The sequence below is a fragment of the Onthophagus taurus genome, chromosome 10 (assembly GCF_036711975.1).
Source record: "Onthophagus taurus isolate NC chromosome 10, IU_Otau_3.0, whole genome shotgun sequence".
NCBI lineage: Eukaryota > Metazoa > Arthropoda > Insecta > Coleoptera > Scarabaeidae > Onthophagus > Onthophagus taurus.
In genome coordinates, this window is record NC_091975.1 from 6,185,666 (window position 1) to 6,209,649 (window position 23,984).

The 23,984-nt window shown below is 30.4% G+C and overlaps 1 protein-coding gene across 8 annotated transcripts in view; it reads right to left on the reverse strand.

Moving 5' to 3' along the window:
- The window catches only part of LOC111420627 (sickie), a 63,668-nt gene that overhangs the window by 16,193 nt on the left and 23,491 nt on the right, over positions 1-23,984 (reverse strand). For 4 of the 8 annotated variants that reach the window (XM_023053658.2, XM_023053656.2, XM_023053655.2 and 1 more), the window contains exons 2-7: positions 17,996-18,113; positions 17,561-17,613; positions 8,508-8,701; positions 3,088-4,332; positions 1,841-2,232; positions 1,651-1,755 (exon numbers count right to left, since the gene is read on the reverse strand). In XM_023053658.2, the coding sequence (XP_022909426.1) occupies positions 1,651-1,755; positions 1,841-2,232; positions 3,088-4,332; positions 8,508-8,701; positions 17,561-17,613; positions 17,996-18,113 (2,107 nt within the window). Of the gene's footprint in view, positions 1-1,650; positions 1,756-1,840; positions 2,233-3,087; positions 4,333-4,403; positions 4,615-8,507; positions 8,702-13,893; positions 14,080-17,560; positions 17,614-17,995; positions 18,114-23,984 lie in introns of those variants that run through there. The other 4 variants (XM_023053662.2, XM_023053659.2, XM_023053660.2 and 1 more) reach the window with 3 other exon arrangements.

Sequence of the window (23,984 nt, forward strand, 5' to 3'; positions counted from 1 at the left end):
GCAAAATTTGCTATAAAATTAATTTCTTGAAGGATCCTCGTGGAAATATCACCAATTATTAATTAAAGTGTCCTCTTTTTAATGCAAAAAGCCGTTTTGAAAAATCACTTTCAGTTCTTGAGAAATAAATTTTTCAAATGATCGACAATTTTTTCGAATTTTGCAATTTTAGCCGATTAAGTTTTAAAAATTCGTATAAAATCGATTTCTTGGAATATGAGTATGAAAATTTCCCAAAGTGTTAATAAAAGTATCCTCTTTCCAATGAACCAACCCATTTTGAAAAATAACTTTTAGTTTTTGAGAAAATAATATTTGAAGTTATGATAAAATTTTAGATGTTGCAATTTTCATCGATAACTTGCAAAATTTGCTATAAAATTAATTTCTTGAAGGATCCTCGTGGAAATATCACCAATTATTAATTAAAGTGTCCTCTTTTTAATGCAAAAAGCCGTTTTGAAAAATCACTTTCAGTTCTTGAGAAATAAATTTTTCAAATGATCGACAATTTTTTCGAATTTAGCAATTTTGGCCGATTAAGTTTTAAAAATTCGTATAAAATGGATTTCTTGGAATATGAGTATGAAAATTTCCCAAAATGTTAATAAAAGTGTCCTCTTTCCAATGAACCAACCCATTTTGAAAAATAACTTTTAGTTTTTGAGAAAATAATATTTGAAGTTTTGATAAAATTTTCGATGTTGCAATTTTCATCGATAACTTGCAAAATTCGCTATAAAATTCATTTCTTGAAGGATCCTCGTGGACATATCACCAATTATTAATTAAAGTATCCTCTTTTTAATGCAAAAAGCCGTTTTGAAAAATCACTTTTAGTTCTTGAGAAATAAATTTTTGAAATGATCGACAATTTCTTCGAATTTTGTAATTTTCGCCGATTAAGTTTTAAAAATTCGTATAAAATCGATTTCTTGGAATATGAGTATGAAAATTTCCCAAAGTGTTAATAAAAGTGTCCTCTTTCCAATGAACCAACCCATTTTGAAAAATAACTTTTAGTTTTTGAGAAAATAATATTTGAAGTTTTGATAAAATTTTCGATGTTGCAATTTTCATCGATAACTTGCAAAATTCGCTATAAAATTCATTTCTTGAAGGATCCTCGTGGAAATATCACCAATTATTAATTAAAGTATCCTCTTTTTAATGCAAAAAGCCGTTTTGAAAAATCACTTTCAGTTCTTGGGAAATAAATTTTTGAAATGATCCACAATTTCTTCGAATTTTGCAATTTTTGCCGGTTAAGTTTTAAAAATTCGTATAAAATCCAGTTCTTAGAATATGAGTATGAAAATTTCCCAAAATGTTAATAAAAGTGTCCTCTTTCCAATGAACCAACCCGTTTTGAAAAATAACTTTTAGTTTTTGATAAAATAATATTTGAAGTTTTGATAAAATTTTCGATGTTGTAATTCATTCGGGTTTAGCCGTCTTGAGATAAGTGCGGCTAAATCCGATTGTTTCTAGTTCTAGGTCTAATGTTAGTTCTAGTGACAGTGATAAGTAGAGCTAGTTAGCATAAGATATCACAATGTTGCATATTTTTATTGCCCTAAAACTTAGAAGTAACACATTCGAAACATTCGGGTTTAACGAATTATGAAATTCCTGGTATATTTAACTTACTATGAGGTTGCAAGTCACTTGAACAAGTTTGAGTTCCTCCGGAAACCTTAACTTTCGTTCTTGGAACAGCGGAAACTTGCGCGGTTTTCCCCGATTGTTGAAGACCTAAAATCAAAAATGATTATAGGAATTGGTTCTAACATGTTTAATTTAATTTAATGTCTAAAAAAATACAAAAAAGATTTCGTACCAGATCCAGTTTGTGTCGTTCCATTCGCAGTACCATTACTACTTCCACTTCTTTTAACATAAGCAAAACTCTGTGGGACGCCCCTGACCTTTGACGAGTTTTTGTCCTTGTTGGCGCCGTGAGGGCTGCTTTTACGTTCTCTGCGCGAACTTCCGGGGCTTGACGGAGCGGGCGGAGGGGGCGGGGGTGGACTTCCAACACCAGGACTGTCCGTATACCGTTTCCATTGTCCACATTGGCCGTTTTGATTTCGTGATGAACGAGAAGACCCGGAGGAACGAGGTCCAACTCCGGGTGGTGTCGGGGGCGGCTGTTGAGGTTCCTCTAACCGCCCCCGACGCGTACCCTGTTCTGTTAGCACCGCGAGGCCGTGATTAATTCTAGTATGCGATCTAAAACGAAATAAATTTAAATCAACAAGTATTGAAGAGACAAAAATTTAAATGTACAGAATAAGATGTAATAAGTGGGGGTAAGGAAGTAAAATGGGGTGTTCCTTACTGGGTTTGTTTTTCGTTGTGGAAACGTTGATGATGGTGGTTTTAAAATTCATCACAGCACAACACGATTTTTTTTTATTTCGTCACCTCGATGGGGTTTGTAACGGGAATGAACGCGAGACAAAGAAATTCTTTTTGGAAATTCGCGACAGCTACCCTCTCGTCTGGACGGCACGTAGACGTCTGTTTGGACGGCGGGCGCTCGTCCGAATCGATCGAGGGGCGCATGTTCACTCCGCGAAGCTCCGGGGGATAGATTTAATTCCACCTCAACATTTCTAAATTAATAATTATTTTACAAAAATAATTTCCTCCCAAAATAATCCCTTTAAATTTATCGAGAATTTTCTTAAAATATTCCTAGTCGGCTACAAAATTACAATTCCCCTAATAATTTTAGATAGCTTGGCTAAAAGCTCAAGTGGTTTTAAGTGAATTGGTCGGATGTAAACACAATTTCTAGACGGTGTGGGACTCCGGGGAGGATGATTCACATCGAAACGTGACCGTTCTGGCGTGAATGTGTGCGTAGAGGTCTCTGTTTGTTTGGTGCGCGCGATAAGGACGCGTTTTTGAGCTTCTCCCAGTTTTTGTTCAAACGGGTGTATTTACTTAGCGGTTTAAAATTGGGAATGTTAGTTTTTCTTTTTCTCTCGGTTTAACGGGAAAACAACAAACAAGAATTTATTTATAGAAAAGGAATTAAGACCGTTTATTTCAATTAAAACCTATCAATTAATTACTTACGTATTTTGTGGAATTGTTTGTAATCTTCGGACGTAAAGTGCACTTCCACCTTCGGACATGTATCCGTCGCAAACATCTCTGTTAATAGGATTCCGAAGAATTTCACCATCGGAAAGATAACCGTTAGCTAAAGAAATTTCACAATAATCTGCACTACCATCAGGTTGTACTCTTGGGTAATGTCTTGGTCTTGAAGGTAAAGTTAAAGTGCTGCAATATTCGCGAAATAATGGTCTCATTGGTTCGACGTTTAATGTCGATGGTTCTTCTTCGTGCGATCCCAACAAAGAACTGTTAATATTAATGATATTTATTGGTTTGTGATCTTTACGATCTTTATGATATGTTAGATGTGGTGGTGATATTTTCGATGATATGTTTTCTTGATATGATGGGTAATTAATGTCTTCAAAAATATCGTCTTTTTCTATTTTGTCATCTTTTTTCTTTTCAAATTCATCAAATTCTTCTTTAATATTATCGATTTCTTTGGGAAATTTATCGCCATTTTCAATGGGATGTTCCATTTTAATTGGTGACACCATAGCTACTGTGGGTCTAGAGATACTCGCTTGGGAACTTTCTCTAGAAACCATTGGCGTTTTTGGTTTGCTGGTTCCTTTAATGGCAGCCGTGGGTTTTGGAATTCCGGTGTTGGGAGAAGTCGAACCGTTTTTATCTTTACTTTGGTTCAATCGTGTTTTTGGTTCGGCCAATTTCGAATTTAAACTGGCCACCTTATTCGCGTGCCGTTCAACCTCTTGACTCGTCTTAATCACCTTAATTCCTCCGTTAACCATCTCTTTTTTATTCGCATTCGGGCTATTTTTCAAATTAACCCCTGGTTTCACCCCTCGTTGTTGCTTCACTTTCGGATTATTCCTATTCGTTTTCAAATCAATATTCGGTTCTATACTTGTGCTGCTATCTGATTTTTCACTCCTCGCGGAAGAAACCCCACTGGAACTACTTGTTCTTTTCCCGTTACTCGTCGGAGTGGTTCGTTCGTTCGTTGGGGATTTGAAAAGTTTTAAGAGAGAGTGTTGTTGTTGTTGATTTTTGGGTTGTTGATAGGGACTGTTGTTTGGAGCGGGAGGACCTCGAGGAATCATAGAAAGAGCTGGACTTGAAGCCCTGCTCGAACTTGCAACAGGGCGAACTTTGTCTGGTGGACATTTTCTCGATGGCAACGCTGATCCAGGAAGAGGAATGCTACTTCCACCTTTATGGGGTATCGATGTCGATCTGAAAATAAAAGATTGAATTATAATTTATGGAACTAAAATGATTTTTTTTTTTTGGAAAAGATTTAAAACCTGCGAACTTCTGGCGAGTTCGGGAGACTTCTGCATTTCCTGCTGGTGGCCGTCGAAGAATGGTTGCCCATAGCAACGCAACGAATACCGAGTCACGTGTCGCGTGCCGAGAGCGACCTCTCCCCGAACGCGCCCCGAACCCAACTAAAGAACACAATGCCCTTGGTGCAGAACGAACCGAACCGGCGTAACTCGTGCGGGAGAGTCTCCTCCGCGGACGACAACGTCTGGACCCCTCAGATGCGGGGGCCCCCACCCGAACAACACATCAAAAACTGCAGCATCGGAACGGTGAACTAAACTTAATCGTTCTTTTCATTTTGATACAGTAAATTCTTTCTATGAATCGTATTTCTTGATTATACTTCGAAAACTATCTCTATTTCATGTGACGCACTGTGGAGTTGAGTTTCGTACCACCGTCGTCGTAATCATAATTTGTGTTCCCCCGGGATAGATAAATAACCCCCTACTCGCCCCCGCTTAACCCCGGTTCGATGCCGTTTCGCCCCCTCTTCAGCCCTCTCGAACCCTCCACTTTACAACCTGGAGTAGAAACCGCTCAAATTCAAAAGTCCTGGATCGTTGAACCGGTAAATTCGCACCGTCCCTTGAATTACGACCGCGGCTTTTCGATGGGATTTATGCGTTCGTTGGTATTACGAAGTTTCGCAAATGTACTTGAGAGGACGGAAACGCTACGACCACTTTATATCACTTTTGTAGTGGTATTTTTTAAGTTAAGCTTTCTTTAAAAAAAATATATCGAGAAAGATTTAAATGTGATAAAGGGGATTGTAAGTTTTAGTTTGCTTTTTGATAAATACAGTGAATTTTACTTAAGATATACCAAAACATATTTCCATGGAAACCAGAAGATATTCCTATATCTATATATATATAACCACCTATATCCACCAATAAATGTAATAGGTGAAAAAAAATCTATGAAATTTTCAGTTTGTACCTGATTTCGCAATCCTTGCTTAGTATTAACTTCCTCAGTATTCACTTCCTCAGCTGCAATGTTAAATGCCTGTGTTAATCACTATATGCCATCCTCAGTATCAGCCAAGAAGACGGCATCATCTGCGTAGCATTCAATCTTGATTTTGTAATCATTCATAGTCTAACCATAGCTTACATTACATCATTGAGGTCTTATATATAATCTAGAGAGCGTATGTGGTGGTGGTGGGGGTAATCAGAAAGTCAGACATGTTGGATGTACCGACCTGAACTTAGCTATAGTTTCAAGTCTCTATTGTACCTACAATTATAACCTCACAATTCTCATAAACATATTGTTATTTTTATTAAAATTTGATTTTTGTTGAAAGTTTTCGAATTCTTTTCGTTTCACATATGTTTTTTATAATTTGCTAGGTTGCACGATTATTTACAACAGTCCATAAAATGTTTCTGGTTACTTGACTTGGAATTAACAATTAAAGACCTCGGTATAAGAAGGGGACAACTCCTTCTCTTGATAAATGGAGCTACTCCCTTCTTGCAGCAAGGTCTTCAATTGAAGTTCAAGTAAAGTTTATTATTAAGGACTGTTCAGTTTTTTTTAAATAAACTAACAATTATTTATAAGCAAAGGTTAACGTGATCAATCGGAATTGCTTTAAATATTTTCTTCTTAGTTTTTGTTAATTATAAGGGTTATAGCTAAAAATTATTAAGTTCTTTTAAAATATCATATAATTAATAATTATTTATCAATAAAAAATTAATGTTTTGTTTTGGTCATTATTTTCTGTCTTTCCAGTTTATAATAATGTAAATTCTTGCATAAGTATATATAAGAATTTCGAATTTCCCGCTAAGTTGGTACATCTAACATGGCGACCTTTCTGGCTTCATTTTAGGCGTGGTGGGGACAACAGCATACGCACTCTAGATTATATATAAGACCTCAATGCATTACATACTTTGTAGTGTTTGCCCTGTAATGTTTTGATTAGATCAATGAAAGCTGCCTGTCCTTTTTTCGCCGGAGTTCTATCTTATTCTTTGATACTATTTCAGGGAAAAAAATGTCGGCGTCTTTTATGACATCCATAACACTTAGTTTCTTTGAGTCAGGTTTATCTTGCCATAGTTTTTGCCATAGTTCGATTTCGTTGTTGATATTTGATAAATTGCAAAATTGGGAAAAGACTTCACCAGCATCTACGAGGTCTACATTTGAGCCGGGTGAAATTTAAATAACGAAAATGACCGGGTGCTTTCTTCAGAAAAGTGAACCTCAAGAGAATTAAAAATCGAGTCTAAGTATGGTATTATTAAAGACCTTCGCTAGAATTCTGAGGGGCTTGCTGCTGGGTGGTTGTTCCGTTATTGTTGTCTCCTAACAATATGGGGCACTGACTTCATCTCTTCTCCCAGTCCAAGTTTTTCTGCAACGATAGTAGCGTTCCTAATAATTTCATCTGTGACGTTTTCTGGACCGTTACGGTGGTTTTTTATTAATTGCAAAATGCGGCTAGTGTGCTGAGACTGCATCCAAAGCTACGGATTGGAGCACGTTTATCACAGGTTCCATCATAGCCGAGTATTTGGCTATCAAAATAAAGCTTAGTAAAACGAAATTATTTTTAAAAACTCTAATATTTTTGTGTTTCGCAAAGCCTGGAAATATTTGGTATCAATTTGCGTCTCAAAACTGATTCTTGAAAAAATGTAAATAATATATTTGATGGTTTAAATCATTAATGACTAGATTTAATTTATGTGACGAGTAGTGAAAGAACAAAGCTTTTTTATATTTTTTGCGTAGGATTGCTTGCACACCATCTTCTTACATCTTCTAAACCAACACATTTGTCCAAGATCTTCTGCCAAAAACTCATCTATTGCTTTTGCACTACATTTCGTATCGAAAGCATCAAGCTTTACGAATCCGAGGAATACTTCTTGAACTTCCTTGGTTTCCTGATCAAAATATCGCATCCCAATCGATAGTTGTTCAGTATTCGAAATGTTTATAAAATAAATGTTAATTTAGTTTTATGATCATAAATGATTAGTGAATATTTATGATAAATTTTCCTCGATAATATTAGGATGAAATGCCGAAATCGTATCGATTTTTATACAAAAGGGAGGGTGAGAGAGTGTGATTAATTTCATTTTAAATCAACCCTTTTTTCAGAAACATTACGCCAGCTGTTCGTTTTGGGGCGAGTTGAATAAAACCATATTTCTTCTCTCCTTCCGAGATTTAAAAATATTTAGACTCATTTTTTAAAAATATGTCTAAAAATATTGGGGGACTGGAGCCGTTTATAATTTTAAGATTATTTATGTGCTTTCGAAACCGTTCGATAACATCTCTCTTTGACGCGAAAGTGAATTCCCTTAGGGCATAGACTTCCATGTATACACGACGGGGAAAGCTTATTCGGTTGCCTGCCTTTAGGCGTTTATCTTCAATTTAACAAGGTGAAAATAATAAACCATCTCTGGTTATTTAGACTTATTAAAAAACTTTAATTTATTATTGTCGGTTCTTGCATCTCAACCAATCCTCACCTCTTCATCTCCATACCATTTTAGTTGTTCTTATTTCCTCATTTTCAACTTGCTCTAGCATGGTTTTGCCACAGCATCTTCTCCAAAACATCATCTCTGCTACTAGCAGACTTATAGATCATTAATGGTTCTATAATGGCCCTAAAAATATTTTTATTTGTTTATATCGTTAGGTTGTTATTCCACAGAATCGAATGCATTGCCTTTATGGCTTTTTTTCCTCTGCCAACTTTCCTCATTACATCTTTATGAACCCCAAGGTGTTCGTTTTATCATGCCATTCTCCAATTATATGTCCTTTCCCGTTCCTCCAATTACCACATATTGAGTCTTATCTTTGTTCATGTCCAAGCCCCATTTATTGTATTCTTCTTCTAGTTTATTTAACATATACCTCTTCGTCCTCTACAAAACTATTTGGTCGTCCGCGAACAGCATACATTTAAAGTTATAAATAAAAATTGCATCATAATAAACTATCATTTATGTAATTATTTCCACTCACTGAGCGTAATAATGAGATAATACTTGAGGAAGTTCAACTTAAATAGGGGTTAAAGTTACCTGCTCGGTGTCATTTCGTTGGATTGTTGATGAGGCACTTTTTGTTTAGCAGCTTGTTTGTGTCGAGATAGCGCAAAGAATAAAGCCAATATAGCTTTTAATCGTCCATCTCGTAAATCCTGACCGGAAATGTTTTCAATTCCCGCAACATTTTGAGTGCGGAGTACTCCCAAACACAAATTAACGTTGTCCAACTGGAACAAAAAGAAAAAAAATCTGCTTAGTACTTTTATTTTGAAATCGTGACTTGTAGCGACCTAAAAAAAATTAAAATAAAATAATTTTTAAAAATAATAATACAAAGGTCTCGGGTTCAAAGCGAGTTATCCATTTATGGACAAGACTGGAGAAGTCTTGTGAAATGAAAAAGAGCGTGCGATGAGAAAGGGGTCGGAGTAGAGACCGTGTACACGTCTTGAAAACAAAATTAACAAACGTCTCGCGCCCCCCTGAAAAAGAAATCGAACAAAAAAATAATGAAACGACGACGTGAACGTGGTCCGCGGCAATTAGAGCCCGACGTAAAATCTCCAACTTTTTATTGCCTCCCCTTTAACTGGTGGACCCGTTTCGAGTGTCAAAGGAGGTTTCCCTTTATCGATTTTCGACCTTTTGGGCGGCACAAATCCTTTTTTCTTTCCTTCATCTCTCCTATTTCTTTAGAATAGTATCAAGAAGAAAAAACGAATCATTAATTATTCTAAGAATTCTACGATGAGCCTCAGAAAAAAAAATGATATTCCAGTAATTTAACCAATAATAATAGTGGTTTTGCGGTTTCGTGGCCTTCGAATAATTAAAAGAAAAAACAAACAAATTATATGCTTTTTAAGTAGCACACACGTCTGGACGTTTTAGGAATTAATTTAAACCAAACATCTGTTGTTACTCAACCATTTTTTTTAGATTTTTTTTAAACGAAATCAATGAAGATTCTCTGAAACGACGACGTTTTGAAAAACGAGGAACAATGATTCACCAGACAATTACGGAGTAAATACTCCAAGAGGCGATTTGTAACGTTTCAACTGAAATATTTCTCGCCCAAACACGTTTCGAATTACTTTTAAACACAAGATTTCATTCAGGCCAAGTTTAACTTTAAAAAAAAAATAATAAACAATGAGTAATAAATGTTTGTTTTTAAAACAATGAAAAATGAAATGATTTTTTTATTATCATCAACAATCGCGTTACATAACACTTATTATTTATTATAGAATGACTTTCGAGTGAAATTTTTTTCGTATGGTAATCCGATTGCGTAAAGTTTGTGCCAACCCCTTTGAAACGTTTCGTGCAATTAGGTGCTTCTATGACCGTGTGGGACGTCATTTGGTATTTATGGAGGTTCGTTTGACTTTGTAATGGACCCGTTAAGAGTTCCTTTTCTGTTGGTATCTGACGGGTGTGATATGCGAAAAGTTGCGTTAACCAGAATTAATTAATGAACATTTCGAAATTATTTTAAAAATAAATGTTATTGTAAAATTTTGAAAACTTGAAAGCTACGTGACTTGTCTCAGGTTATTTTGTTTAAAGTGGATTTGGAGTGACACATTGAGATAATAACGTTCGGGGAATAGTTCTCGAATTTTTTTTTTGAGAAGATTGCAAGAAAATTCAAGAAGGGATATTTTGAGTTTTAATAATTTTAACTTTCTATAAAATTTGTTCTAATTTTTTCCAAAATTTTTTTAATTTTTGGACATTTAATCATAAACTAGAATCTTTTATCTTTAATTTAAGATATATATCATTCTTTAACTCCCAAAAATAACCCAATGGCGATTTTTTTAACTTTACAGATTTTCAATAAAATCCAACACATCTTAAAACCTTTCTTTAAAATTTTTTTCAAACATTTTCCAAATATTTGGACATTTATTCATAAACTAGAATCTTTTAGCTTTAATTTAAGATATATATCATTCTTTAACTCCCAAAAATAACCCAATGGCGATTTTTTTAACTTTACAGATTTCCAATAAAATCCAACACATCTTAAAACCTTTCTTTAAAATTTTTTTCAAACATTTTCCAAATATTTGGACATTTATTCATAAACTAGAATCTTTTAGCTTTAATTTAAGATATATATCATTCTTTAACTCCCAAAAATAACTCAATGGCGATTTTTTTAACTTTACAGATTTTCAATAAAATCAAACACATCTTAAAACTTTTCTTTAAAATTTTTTTCAAACATTTTCCAAATATTTGGACATTTATTCATAAAGTAGAATGTTTTAACTTACATTTAAGATACATATCATTTCTTAACTCCCAAAAATAACGAAATGGCGAATTCTTTTTAACTTTACAGATTTTCAATACAATTTAACACATCTCAACACCTTTCTTAAATTTTTTTTCTAAACATTTTCCAAATTTCTGGAAATTTTTCATAAACTAGAAGATTTTAGCTTTAATTTAAGATATAAATCATTTCTTAACTCCCAAAAATAACTCAATGGCGTTTTTTTAACTTTACAGATTTTCAATAAAATTCAACACATCTTAACACCTTTCTTAAAATTTTTTTTCAAATATTTTCCAAATATCTGGACATGTATTCATAAATTAGAATCTTTTAGCTTACATTTAAGATATATATCATTTCTTAACTCCCAAAAACAACTGAATGGCGATTTTTTTAAATTTTACAGATTTTCAATCAAATTCAACACATGTCAACACCTTTCTTAAAATATTTTTCCAAACATTTTCCAAATATCTGGACATTTATTCATAAATTAGAATCTTTTAGCTTACATTTAAGATATATATCATTTCTTAACTTCCAAAAATAACGCAATGGTGAATTCTTTTTAATTTATAGATTTTCAATCAAATTCAACACATGTTAACACCTTTCTTAAATTTTTTTCCAAACATTTTCCAAATATCTGGAAATTTATTCATAAACTAGAACCTTTTAGCTTTAATTTAACATATCAATCATTTCTTAACTCCCAAAAATAACACAATGGCGATTTTTTAACTTTACAGATTTTCAATAAAATTCAACACATCTTAACACCTTTCTTAAAAATTTTTTTCAAACATTTTTCAAATATCGGGACATTTATTCATAAATTAGAATCTTTTAGCTTACATTTAAGATATATATCATTTCTTAACTCCCAAAAACAACTGAATGGCGATTTTTTTAAATTTTACAGATTTTCAATCAAATTCAACACATGTTAATACCTTTCTTAAAATATTTTTCCAAACATTTTCCAAATATCTGGACATTTATTCATAAATTAGAATCTTTTAGCTTACAATTAAGATATATATCATTTCTTAACTTCCAAAAATAACGCAATGGTGAATTCTTTTTAATTTATAGATTTTCAATCAAATTCAACTCATGTTAACACCTTTCTTAAATTTTTTTTCCAAACATTTTCCAAATATCTGGAAATTTATTCATAAACTAGAACCTTTTAGCTTTAATTTAACATATAAATCATTTCTTAACTCCCAAAAATAACCCAATGGCGATTTTTTTATCTTTACAGTATTTCAATAAAATTCAACACATCTTAAAACCTTTCTTAAAATTTTTTTTCAAACATTTTCCAAATATCTGGACATTTATTCATAAACTAGAACCTTTTAGCTTTAATTTAAGATATATATCATTCTTTAACTCCCAAAAATAACTCAATGGCGATTTTTTTAACTTTACAGATTTTCAATAAAATCCAACACATCTTAAAACCTTTCTTTAAAAATTTTTTCAAACATTTTCCAAATATTTGGACATTTATTCATAAAGTAGAATCTTTTAACTTACATTTAAGATATATATCATTTCTTAACTCCCAAAAATAACGAAATGGCGAATTCTTGTTAACTTTACAGATTTTCAATACAATTTAACACATCTTAACACCTTTCTTAAATTTTTTTTCTAAACATTTTCCAAATTTCTGGAAATTTTTCATAAACTAAAACCTTTTAGCTTTAATTTAAGATATAAATCATTTCTTAATCTCAAAAATAACCTAATGGCGTTTTTTTAAAATTGCCAAAAATTGTTTGGAAACATTTAATTAGCTTATTTTTCTTAGGATATTGTTTAATTACTTTTGGATATATTTTTTAAGCATATTTTTATCAATTTGCAGGTCGCGTAATTGAAACCTCAACGTATTAAGTTTCCTATTGTTGTTCTCCTGGCAATAATAACATTACGCCCAAGGACTTTACGCTTGCTTAGCGGAACTTGTTGAACTGTTTTCTACGTTGATTTATTTTATTTTATTCATTTTTTTTATTTTTTACCCGAACAAATTTTTGCGTAACAATAAATCGCGCTAATAAAAAAAAAATTCAAGTCCGGTTTGAACACCACTAATGGTGTGCAATAAATAACGGTGCATTTCAGGAATGCGCCGTTGGTCTATTCTATACTCCTATTCTATTGTATTAGGATATTTTTGTCGGTTATAGGTTGGCACGATTTCCTATAAATGGTGATCGCCTTCACTAGTAAGGTACCGTTAATAAGTGACCACCAACAAATATCTTGATCTAGGTCAAATTTGAGATTCAAAAAGAATTTTATGCCGTAAAATAGAAATAAGCTAAAGATAGAAGATATTCTAGAAGTTTTAATAAAACATTTCTCGAGATGTTTTATGTTTTATGTTTTACGACCGAAGACGTCTCGAGATTAAATTAAATATCATCATATCGTCACGTACAAAACCCTTTTAAAGGACAATTTTGATACGAAATCCATGTATCGGCTTTCGCAAAGCCCATTAAGGTTCGAGCTTTCAGAAAGCTCGCGTTCTCCAGATAAACTTCAACTCAAGATACTCTTTGCAAGGGACACTTTACAAATGATGAAAGATTTCTACTTGAAAAAACAAAGAGAGAGAACTCCTTAAATACCAGATTTGATCAATTAATTGAATTAATTTGAAATTCTTTGAAGGGAAAAAAAAACAATGAATTTTAATAGATGTCTTTTTTTAACTGAGTTGAATCTTAATTTATTGCCGACCGTAAACGGATTATTATCGAACGCAAAGATCGTCTTCTTCATGACAAAGAAGTACGTGACTAAATACCAAAATACCAAAAATGAAAAGCGTTACATAGAAAATATTAAATTAAAAATAAAAAATGTTTCATAAACCACCTGTTTACCTTCAACTATCAAAAATCACCTCAAAACCCCAACAAATCGAATCGAAATAAACATTTAATGAAAATTAAAGAAACCTTTTTCAGATACCGAACGAAATGATCCTCTCGAAACGTGTCATCGCGTTGCATAACGCGTTATGTAAATCAGGTGTACGAACGCCCCCAAAACAAGACTTATAAGAGGTTAAAAAAAATAAAAACCAGGTCGTTTTACCTGATAAATAATTCGCACAACATTCCATCCAAGGCCACGCGGTACGATTCGATCGTGCGATTACAAAAACCCAAAATAAATAAAAAAAATATAAATAAAACTTTCACGTGGTTCGCGACGTCGCGACGCCGTCGTCGATGTCTTTCTCTTCTGATCGCAAGTGTTGACCGTTGCGAGTCCGCGCGTAAACTGACCGATTGGAGACCCAGCATTGTGTTTCTCAAGAGAAATGAAACTCTTTCGCCCCCACCTTTTTTCGATTTTTCTTCATCGTCTTCTTATAATCAAAATATAAAGTAGAAGGGTTAATGATGTTTAAAAGATTTTTTTTTAGAAAAGAAATTGAAAAATATTTATAATTATTTCCTCTAGAAAGATTCTTCTACCTTCTATAAAAATTTCGAAATTTTGTCCACTAGGTCGGAGTTAACAGCAATATGTAGGATGGAGATAATAGATCAGATAATTTTACCAGGTCATCCATTTTCCTCTACAATGATTAGTTAGAGAAGCGATATTCCAATTTTGAGATTTCGGCCAGTTTCTACATAAAAATCCAAAAAAATGCATTTGAATGGAAACTCTTAAGTACTATTCTCTACTTGATCTAATCCAGAATGACCTACTGAATACGGTAAACACATAAAATTCAATTTTGGCAATGAAATAAAAAAGTTACACGTCTTTGAAAGAGTCTTTTTTCAAGATTCAAGTTGAGCAGAATTCCCAAACGATTTAGTTTGAATTACATCCTATTTCTCATTATGTTTAGTAATAAATACGGAAAAAATTATTATGTCGTCATTTATAAAGCAAGAAAATTGTTACTGCCATATTCTATTATTATGGAAAATTGATTTTTCTGGTTTTTTTTACAAAATTGCATTTAAATGGAAACTCTTAAGTACTATTCTCTACTTGATCTAATCCAGAATGACCTACTGAATACGGTAAACACATAAAATTCAATTTTGGCAATGAAATAAAAAAGTTACACGTCTTTGAAAGAGTCTTTTTTGAAGATTCAAGTTGAGCAGAATTCCCAAACGATTTAGTTTGAATTACATCCTATTTCTCATTATGTTTAGCAATAAATACGGAAAAAATTATTATGTCGTCATTTATAAAGCAAGAAAATTATTACTGCCATATTCTATTATTATGGAAAATTGATTTTTCTGGTTTTTTTTACAAAATTGCATTTAAATGGAAACTCTTAAGTACTATTCTCTACTTGATCTAATCCAGAATGACCTACTGAATACGGTAAACACATAAAATTCAATTTTGGCAATGAAATAAAAAAGTTACGCGTCTTTGAAAGAGTCTTTTTTCAAGTTTCAAGTTGAGCAGAATTCCCAAACGATTTAGTTTGAATTACATCCTATTTCTCATTACGTTTAGTAATAAATACGGAAAAAATTATTATGTCGTCATTTATAAAGCAAGAAAATTATTACTGCCATATTCTATTATTATGGAAAATTGATTTTTCTGGTTTTTTTTACAAAATTGCATTTAAATGGAAACTCTTAAGTACTATTCTCTACTTGATCTAATCCAGAATGACCTACTGAACACGGTAAACACATAAAATTCAATTTTGCCAATGAAATAAAAAAGTTACGCGTCTTTGAAAGAGTCTTTTTTCAAGTTTCAAGTTGAGCAGAATTCCCAAACGATTTAGTTTGAATTACATCCTATTTCTCATTATGTTTAGCAATAAATACGGAAAAAATTATAATGTCGTCATTTATAAAGCAAGAAAATTATTACTGCCATATTCTATTATTATGGAAAATTGATTTTTCTGGTTTTTTTTACAAAATTGCATTTAAATGGAATCTCTTAAGTACTATTCTCTACTTGATCTAATCCAGAATGACCTACTGAATACGGTAAACACATAAAATTCAATTTTGGCAATGAAATAAAAAAGTTACACGCCTTTGAAAGAGTCTTTTTTCAAGTTTCAAGTTGAGCAGAATTCCCAAACGATTTAGTTTGAATTACATCCTATTTCTCATTACGTTTAGCAATAAATACGGAAAAAATTATTATGTCGTCATTTATAAAGCAAGAAAATTATTACTGCCATATTCTATTATTATGGAAAATTGATTTTTCTGGTTTTTTTTACAAAATTGCATTTAAATGGAAACTCTTAAGTACTATTCTCTACTTGATCTAATCCAGAATGACCTACTGAATACGGTAAACACATAAAATTCAATTTTGGCAATGAAATAAAAAAGTTACGCGTCTTTGAAAGAGTCTTTTTTCAAGTTTCAAGTTGAGCAGAATTCCCAAACGATTTAGTTTGAATTACATCCTATTTCTCATTATGTTTAGCAATAAATACGGAAAAAATTATAATGTCGTCATTTATAAAGCAAGAAAATTATTACTGCCATATTCTATTATTATGGAAAATTGATTTTTCTGGTTTTTTTTACAAAATTGCATTTAAATGGAAACTCTTAAGTACTATTCTTTACTTGATCTAATCCAGAATGACCTACTGAATACGGTAAACACATAAAATTCAATTTTGGCAATGAAATAAAAAAGTTATGCGTTTTTGAAAGTCTTTTTTCAAGTTTCAAGTTGAGCAGAATTCCCAAACGATTTAGTTTGAATTACATCCTATTTCTCATTACGTTTAGTAATAAATACGGAAAAAATTATTATATCGTCATTTATAAAGCAAGAAAATTATTACTGCCATATTCTATTATTATGGAAAATTGATTTTTCTGGATTTTTTTACAAAATTTCAGGTTGAGCAGAATATTTGATCAATTTAATCTTAATTGCATCGGCATCAATACAGCAAATACATACAAATCATTTTTTTCACTTTCTATTTTGTTGCAAAACCAGGATTTAATGAATTTCCAAAAATTTCGGGTTGATCAGGATTCCTGAACAATTTAATTTGATCTATTTTGTATTTCACATCAACTCATAGCAGCAAATGTGGAAAAAAATATTTTTGGCATTGACTATTTTTATGAAATATAGCTTTTTCTAATTGTTCTTTGCATATTTCGGGTTGAGCAGAACGATGATCAATATAATTTAAACTGCACCGTATTCGTCATGATCTAAAATTGCATTTTTTTGCAAAAATAGTTTTTTTCAATTTCGATAAAGATTTCTTGATACCAACTTTATTCACTGTATTTGTAATCTAAGAAACTCAATCTCTGAAGTCGCTTCTTACCACAATCAGAATTCTCGAGTCATTCAAAAACGTTTCATAAGTAGTTAGATGAGATGGCAAACCCGAAAACGAAATAATCTTAATATTGGAGTCATAATTTAGAAGAAAACGATTAAAACGTGAATAATGGATTAAATGTTAATGACTCGATTTTTTTAAAAAACTTTAAAGATTTTCAAGAGAAGAAGTAATTAAAATTTAGGAGAAGAGCTATAAATCGAGTAATTCGACCCTTAAATTCCAACATAAGGGGTTTTTAAACGACCGAATTAGATCGCCCCTTTGAAAAATGAGGGTTTTGTTGAAACTTTTTTGGGTTAAACTAAAATTAAATCTACCTAAAAAAAAAATAAACAAACTTAAGAAGGTAACCTACTTTAAAGAAGATTTCTTTTTTCTTAAAACAAAAATAAATCACGTTAATTAGTTTCGTTTGCTTACCATTTGCGATGGAGTTTTCGGTTTCCTGTTAATATCCGGTATTTTCTGGCAGGCTAAAAATAGAAAAATAAATCAAATTAGAGATTAACATAATTTAAAAAAGAAAAATCTACATCCACTCCCTAGTTTGTGTATTCTCTCTTTTTCCTAAAACTAATTACCATAGGAGTTTCTTCCCAATAAATCTCTTTTACCCACACGTCGGTTTATCTACATGGGCGAGTGACGAAAACTCTATACGAGGTGTGACGCGTCATCTTTCACCTTCGCTTCGTCGATTGTGTCTCTTTCTCGTGTCATCACACCCTATTGTCGATGAAACCCACACGGTGGACTCTCTTATTGTACACACAACAAACGGAAAAGAGGATGGGAGAGGTCCAATTTTCATCTTAGAAGTGAAAGAATTAACTAACTTAAAATTTTGATACTTACTGACAGATTCTATCACTTCAGCTAATAATATTCCGTCGCTACAATCAGTCGCGAGACAATTCACCCTTTTTTTACTCCTCGCTTTGTCTAAATAATGATTCGCCCAATCGGTGTAGATCTAAAACGAAAAAAAAGTTTGGATTAATAAACGATGATAAGGAAAAAAAAAGAAAAGATGTTTTGTTGGTAATAAAATGAAGGATATAAAAGGGATCTTATTGTTAGTTGTAATAGGATGAGACCTAAACTTAGAAAGGGGTTTTAACCCCCTTTATCTACCAAAGTAAGTCTATTTAGGGCAATCTATACGGATGTTCTTAGCGGACGTGTCATCTAGAAACCGCAGAAACCCTCCAACACGTCCCAACCGGACAACCCTCCCATGAAAAGGGTCTTGATTTAGTTATTACTATAAATTTGAAAATTAACACCACTTGTTAAATTGAAACCCAAAAAAATTTATTCAAATGGAAACTCTTTTTCTGCTTGATCCAAAGCAGAATGAAAAACTTTGGCAATTAAATAAAAAAGTTACATGAAGAAATTTCTTTTTACCATTTGTTATTTTAGAATTTTTATAAATTGCAGATTAAACAAAACTTTTGATCAATTTAGCAAATATGGGAAGAAAGTCATTTTTGATTTCTTTAAAAAAAAACAGATTTTTGGTTTGAGCAGAATTCCCAATCGATTTAGTTTGAGCTATATCGTATTTCTCATCATCTTTAACAATAAATACGAGAAAAAAATGATTTCTGTAATTTCCGATGTTTGCGAAAAATGAGTTTTTCTAGATTTTTTGGAAATTTCAGGTTGAGCAGAATATGTGATTGATTTAATTCGAACTCCATCGTATTCTTCGTCATATACAGGGTGATTCACATAAGAACAGACACAGAGCAGGGACATGTAGAGGACAATAAATTAAGATGATTTAACGCAACTTATCTCTATACCAAGTTGTACCTCTGAGGAGTTATTAATACATTATTACCTCATTCCATGTGGAATTTAATTCTAAAACTTTTTTTACTCTTACTATTTTTTAAAAAACATTGTCGTTTTCATAAAAAACTCAAAAAACTAAAGACGCGTATCTTGTCAATGCTACTTAAAATCATCAAAAATTCAGTAGTCGGCTGTGAAATTGTACGTAATTTGAAGAATAAACTGTTTATTATGAACTAAAAAGACATCATCTATAAACAAATTTAGTTTAGGCATAATAATTTTCTAGTGATAAAGAGAAAATCCCCAAAATCTCAAAATTAAGTACTTTTGGTTTTAAAATCGATCATAACTCAAGAATGAAAGGTGATGACGAAAAGTTTTTTAGGAATAAATTGTTTATTATGAACTAAAAAGATATTATTGATAAACAGATTTTGTTTAAATGTAATGATTTTCTAGTGATAAAGAGAAAATCCCCATAATGTCACAATTGAGTACTTTCGTTATCAAAATGGATCATTACTCAAAAATTAATTGTGATGGAGATAAGCTTTTTTAAAATAAATTGTTTATTATGAACTAAAAAGACATCATCCATAAACAGATTTGGTTTAGTTATAATGATTTTCTAGTGATAAAGAAAAAATCATCAAAATGTTAAAATTGAGTACTTTTGGTATTAAAATAGATCATAACTCAAAAATTAAAGGTGATGGAGAAAAGTTTATTTGAAATAAAAAATTGTTTATTATGGACTAAAAAGACATTACTCATAAACAAATTTGGTTTAGTTATAATGATTTTCTAATGAGAAAAAGAGAGAAAATCATCGAAATATCAAAATTGAGTACTTTTGATATTAAAATTGATCATAACTCAAGGATGAAAGGTGATGGAGAAAAGTTTTTTAGGAATAAATTGTTTATTATGAACTAAAAAAACAGCATCCATAAACAAATTTAGTTTAGGTATAATGATTTTCTAGTGATAAAGAAAAAATCACCAAAATGTTAAAATTGAGTACTTTTCGTATTAAAATAGATCATAACTCAAAAATTAAAGGTGATGGAGAAAAGTTTATTTGAAATAAATTGTTTATTATGAACTAAAAAGACATTACTCAAACAGATTTGGTTTAGTTATAATGATTTTCTAATGATAAAAAGAGAAAATCATCGAAATATCAAAATTGAGTACTTTTCGTATTAAAATTGATCATAACTCAAGGATGAAAGGTGATGGAGAAAAGTTTTTTAGGAATAAATTGTTTATTATGAACTAAAAAAACAGCATCCATAAACAAATTTAGTTTAGGTATAATGATTTTCTGGTGATAAAGAAAAAATCACCAAAATGTTAGAATTGAGTACTTTTCGTATTAAAATAGATCATAACTCAAAAATTAAAGGTAATGAAGAAAAGTTTATTTGAAATAAATTGTTTATTATGAACTAAAAAGACATTACTCATAAACAGATTTGGTTTAGTTATAATGATTTTCTAATGATAAAAAGAGAAAATCATTGAAATATCAAAATTGAGTACTTTTGATATTAAAATTGATCATAACTCAAGAATGAAAGGTGATGGAGAAAAGTTTTTTAGGAATAAATTGTTTATTATGAACTAAAAAAACAGCATCCATAAACAAATTTAGTTTAGGTTTAATGATTTTTTAGTGATAAAGAAAAAATCACCAAAATGTTAAAATTGAGTACTTTTGGTATTAAAATAGATCATAACTCAAAAATTAAAGGTGATGGAGAAAAGTTTATTTGAAATAAATTGTTTATTATGAACTAAAAAGACATTACTCATAAACAGATTTGGTTTAGTTATAATGATTTTCTAATGATAAAAAGAGAAAATCATCGAAATATCAAAATTGAGTACTTTTGGTATTAAAATTGATCATAACGCAAGGATGAAAGGTGATGGCGAAAAGTTTTTTAGGAATAAATTGTTTATTATGAACTAAAAAGATATTATTGATAAACAGATTTTGTTTAAATGTACTGATTTTCTAGTGATAAAGAGAAAATCCCCATAATGTCACAATTGAGTACTTTTGTTATCAAAATCGATCATTACTCAAAAATTAATTGTGATGGAGATAAGCTTTTTTAAAATAAATTGTTTATTATGAACTAAAAAGACATCATCCATAAACAGATTTGGTTTAGTTATGATTTTCTAGTGATAAAGAAAAAATCATCAAAATGTTAAAATTGAGTACTTTTGGTATTAAAATAGATCATAACTCAAAAATTAAAGGTGATGGAGAAAAGTTTATTTGAAATAAATTGTTTATTATGGACTAAAAAGACATTACTCATAAACAGATTTGGTTTAGTTGTAATGATTTTCTAATGATAAAAAGAGAAAATCATCGAAATATCAAAATTGAGTACTTTTGATATTAAAATTGATCATAACTCAAGGATGAAAGGTGATGGAGAAAAGTTTTTTAGGAATAAATTGTTTATTATGAACTAAAAAAACAGCATCCATAAACAAATTTAGTTTAGGTATAATGATTTTCTGGTGATAAAGAAAAAATCACCAAAATGTTAAAATTGAGTACTTTTGGTATTAAAATAGATCATAACTCAAAAATTAAAGGCGATGGAGAAAAGTTTATTTGAAATAAATTGTTTATTATGAACTAAAAGGACATTACTCATAAACAGATTTGGTTTAGTTGTATTGATTTTCTAAAGATAAAAAGAGAAAATCGTCGAAATATCAAAATTGAGTACTTTTCGTATTAAAATTAATCATAACTCAAGGATGAAAGGTGATGGAGAAAAGTTTTTTAGGAATAAATTGTTTATTATGAACTAAAAAAACAGCATCCATAAACAAATTTAGTTTAGGTATAATGATTTTCTAGTGATAAAGAAAAAATCGCCAAAATGTTAAAATTGAGTACTTTTGGTATTAAAATAGATCATAACTCAAAAATTAAAGGTGATGGAGAAAAGTTTATTTGAAATAAATTGTTTATTATGAACTAAAAGGACATTACTCATCAACAGATTTGGTTTAGATGTAATGATTTTCTAATGATAAAAAGAGAAAATCGTCGAAATATCAAAATTGAGTACTTTTGGTATTAAAATTAATCATAACTCAAGGATGAAAGGTGATGGAGAAAAGTTTTTTAGGAATAAATTGTTTATTATGAACTAAAAAAACAGCATCCATAAACAAATTTAATTTAGGTATAATGATTTTCTAGTGATAAAGAAAAAATCACCAAAATATTAAAATTGAGTACTTTTGGTATTAAAATAGATCATAACTCAAAAATTAAAGGTGATGGAGAAAAGTTTATTTGAAATAAATTGTTTATTATGAACTAAAAGGACATTACTCATAAACAGATTTGGTTTAGTTGTATTGATTTTCTAAAGATAAAAAGAGAAAATCGTCGAAATATCAAAATTGAGTACTTTTCGTATTAAAATTAATCATAACTCAAGGATGAAAGGTGATGGAGAAAAGTTTTTTAGGAATAAATTGTTTATTATGAACTAAAAAAACAGCATCCATAAACAAATTTAGTTTAGGTATAATGATTTTCTAGTGATAAAGAAAAAATCGCCAAAATGTTAAAATTGAGTACTTTTCGTATTAAAATAGATCATAACTCAAAAATTAAAGGTGATGGAGAAAAGTTTATTTGAAATAAATTGTTTATTATGAACTAAAAGGACATTACTCATCAACAGATTTGGTTTAGTTGTAATGATTTTCTAATGATAAAAAGAGAAAATCATCGAAATATCAAAATTGAGTACTTTTCGTATTAAAATTGATCATAACGCAAGGATGAAAGGTGATGGAGAAAAGTTTTTTGGGAATAAATTGTTTATTATGAACTAAAAAAACAGCATCCATAAATAAATTTAATTTAGGTATAATGATTTTCTAGTGATAAAGAAAAAATCACCAAAATGTTAAAATTGAGTACTTTTGGTATTAAAATAGATCATAACTCAAAAATTAAAGGTGATGGAGAAAAGTTTATTTGAAATAAATTGTTTATTATGAACTAAAAGGACATTACTCATCAACAGATTTGGTTTAGTTGTAATGATTTTCTAATGATAAAAAGAGAAAATCGTCGAAATATCAAAATTGAGTACTTTTGGTATTAAAATTAATCATAACTCAAGGATGAAAGGTGATGGAGAAAAGTTTTTTAGGAATAAATTGTTTATTATGAACTAAAAAAACAGCATCCATAAACAAATTTAATTTAGGTATAATGATTTTCTAGTGATAAAGAAAAAATCACCAAAATATTAAAATTGAGTACTTTTGGTATTAAAATAGATCATAACTTAAAAATTAAAGGTGATGGAGAAAAGTTTATTTGAAATAAATTGTTTATTATGAACTAAAAGGACATTACTCATAAACAGATTTGGTTTAGTTGTATTGATTTTCTAAAGATAAAAAGAGAAAATCGTCGAAATATCAAAATTGAGTACTTTTCGTATTAAAATTAATCATAACTCAAGGATGAAAGGTGATGGAGAAAAGTTTTTTAGGAATAAATTGTTTATTATGAACTAAAAAAACAGCATCCATAAACAAATTTAGTTTAGGTATAATGATTTTCTAGTGATAAAGAAAAAATCGCCAAAATGTTAAAATTGAGTACTTTTCGTATTAAAATAGATCATAACTCAAAAATTAAAGGTGATGGAGAAAAGTTTATTTGAAATAAATTGTTTATTATGAACTAAAAGGACATTACTCATAAACAGATTTGGTTTAGTTGTAATGATTTTCTAATGATAAAAAGAGAAAATCGTCAAAATATCAAAATTGAGTACTTTTGGTATTAAAATTAATCATAACTCAAGGATGAAAGGTGATGGAGAAAAGTTTTTTAGGAATAAATTGTTTATTATGAACTAAAAAAACAGCATCCATAAACAAATTTAGTTTAGGTATAATGATTTTCTAGTGATAAAGAAAAAATCACCAAAATGTTAAAATTGAGTACTTTTCGTATTAAAATAGA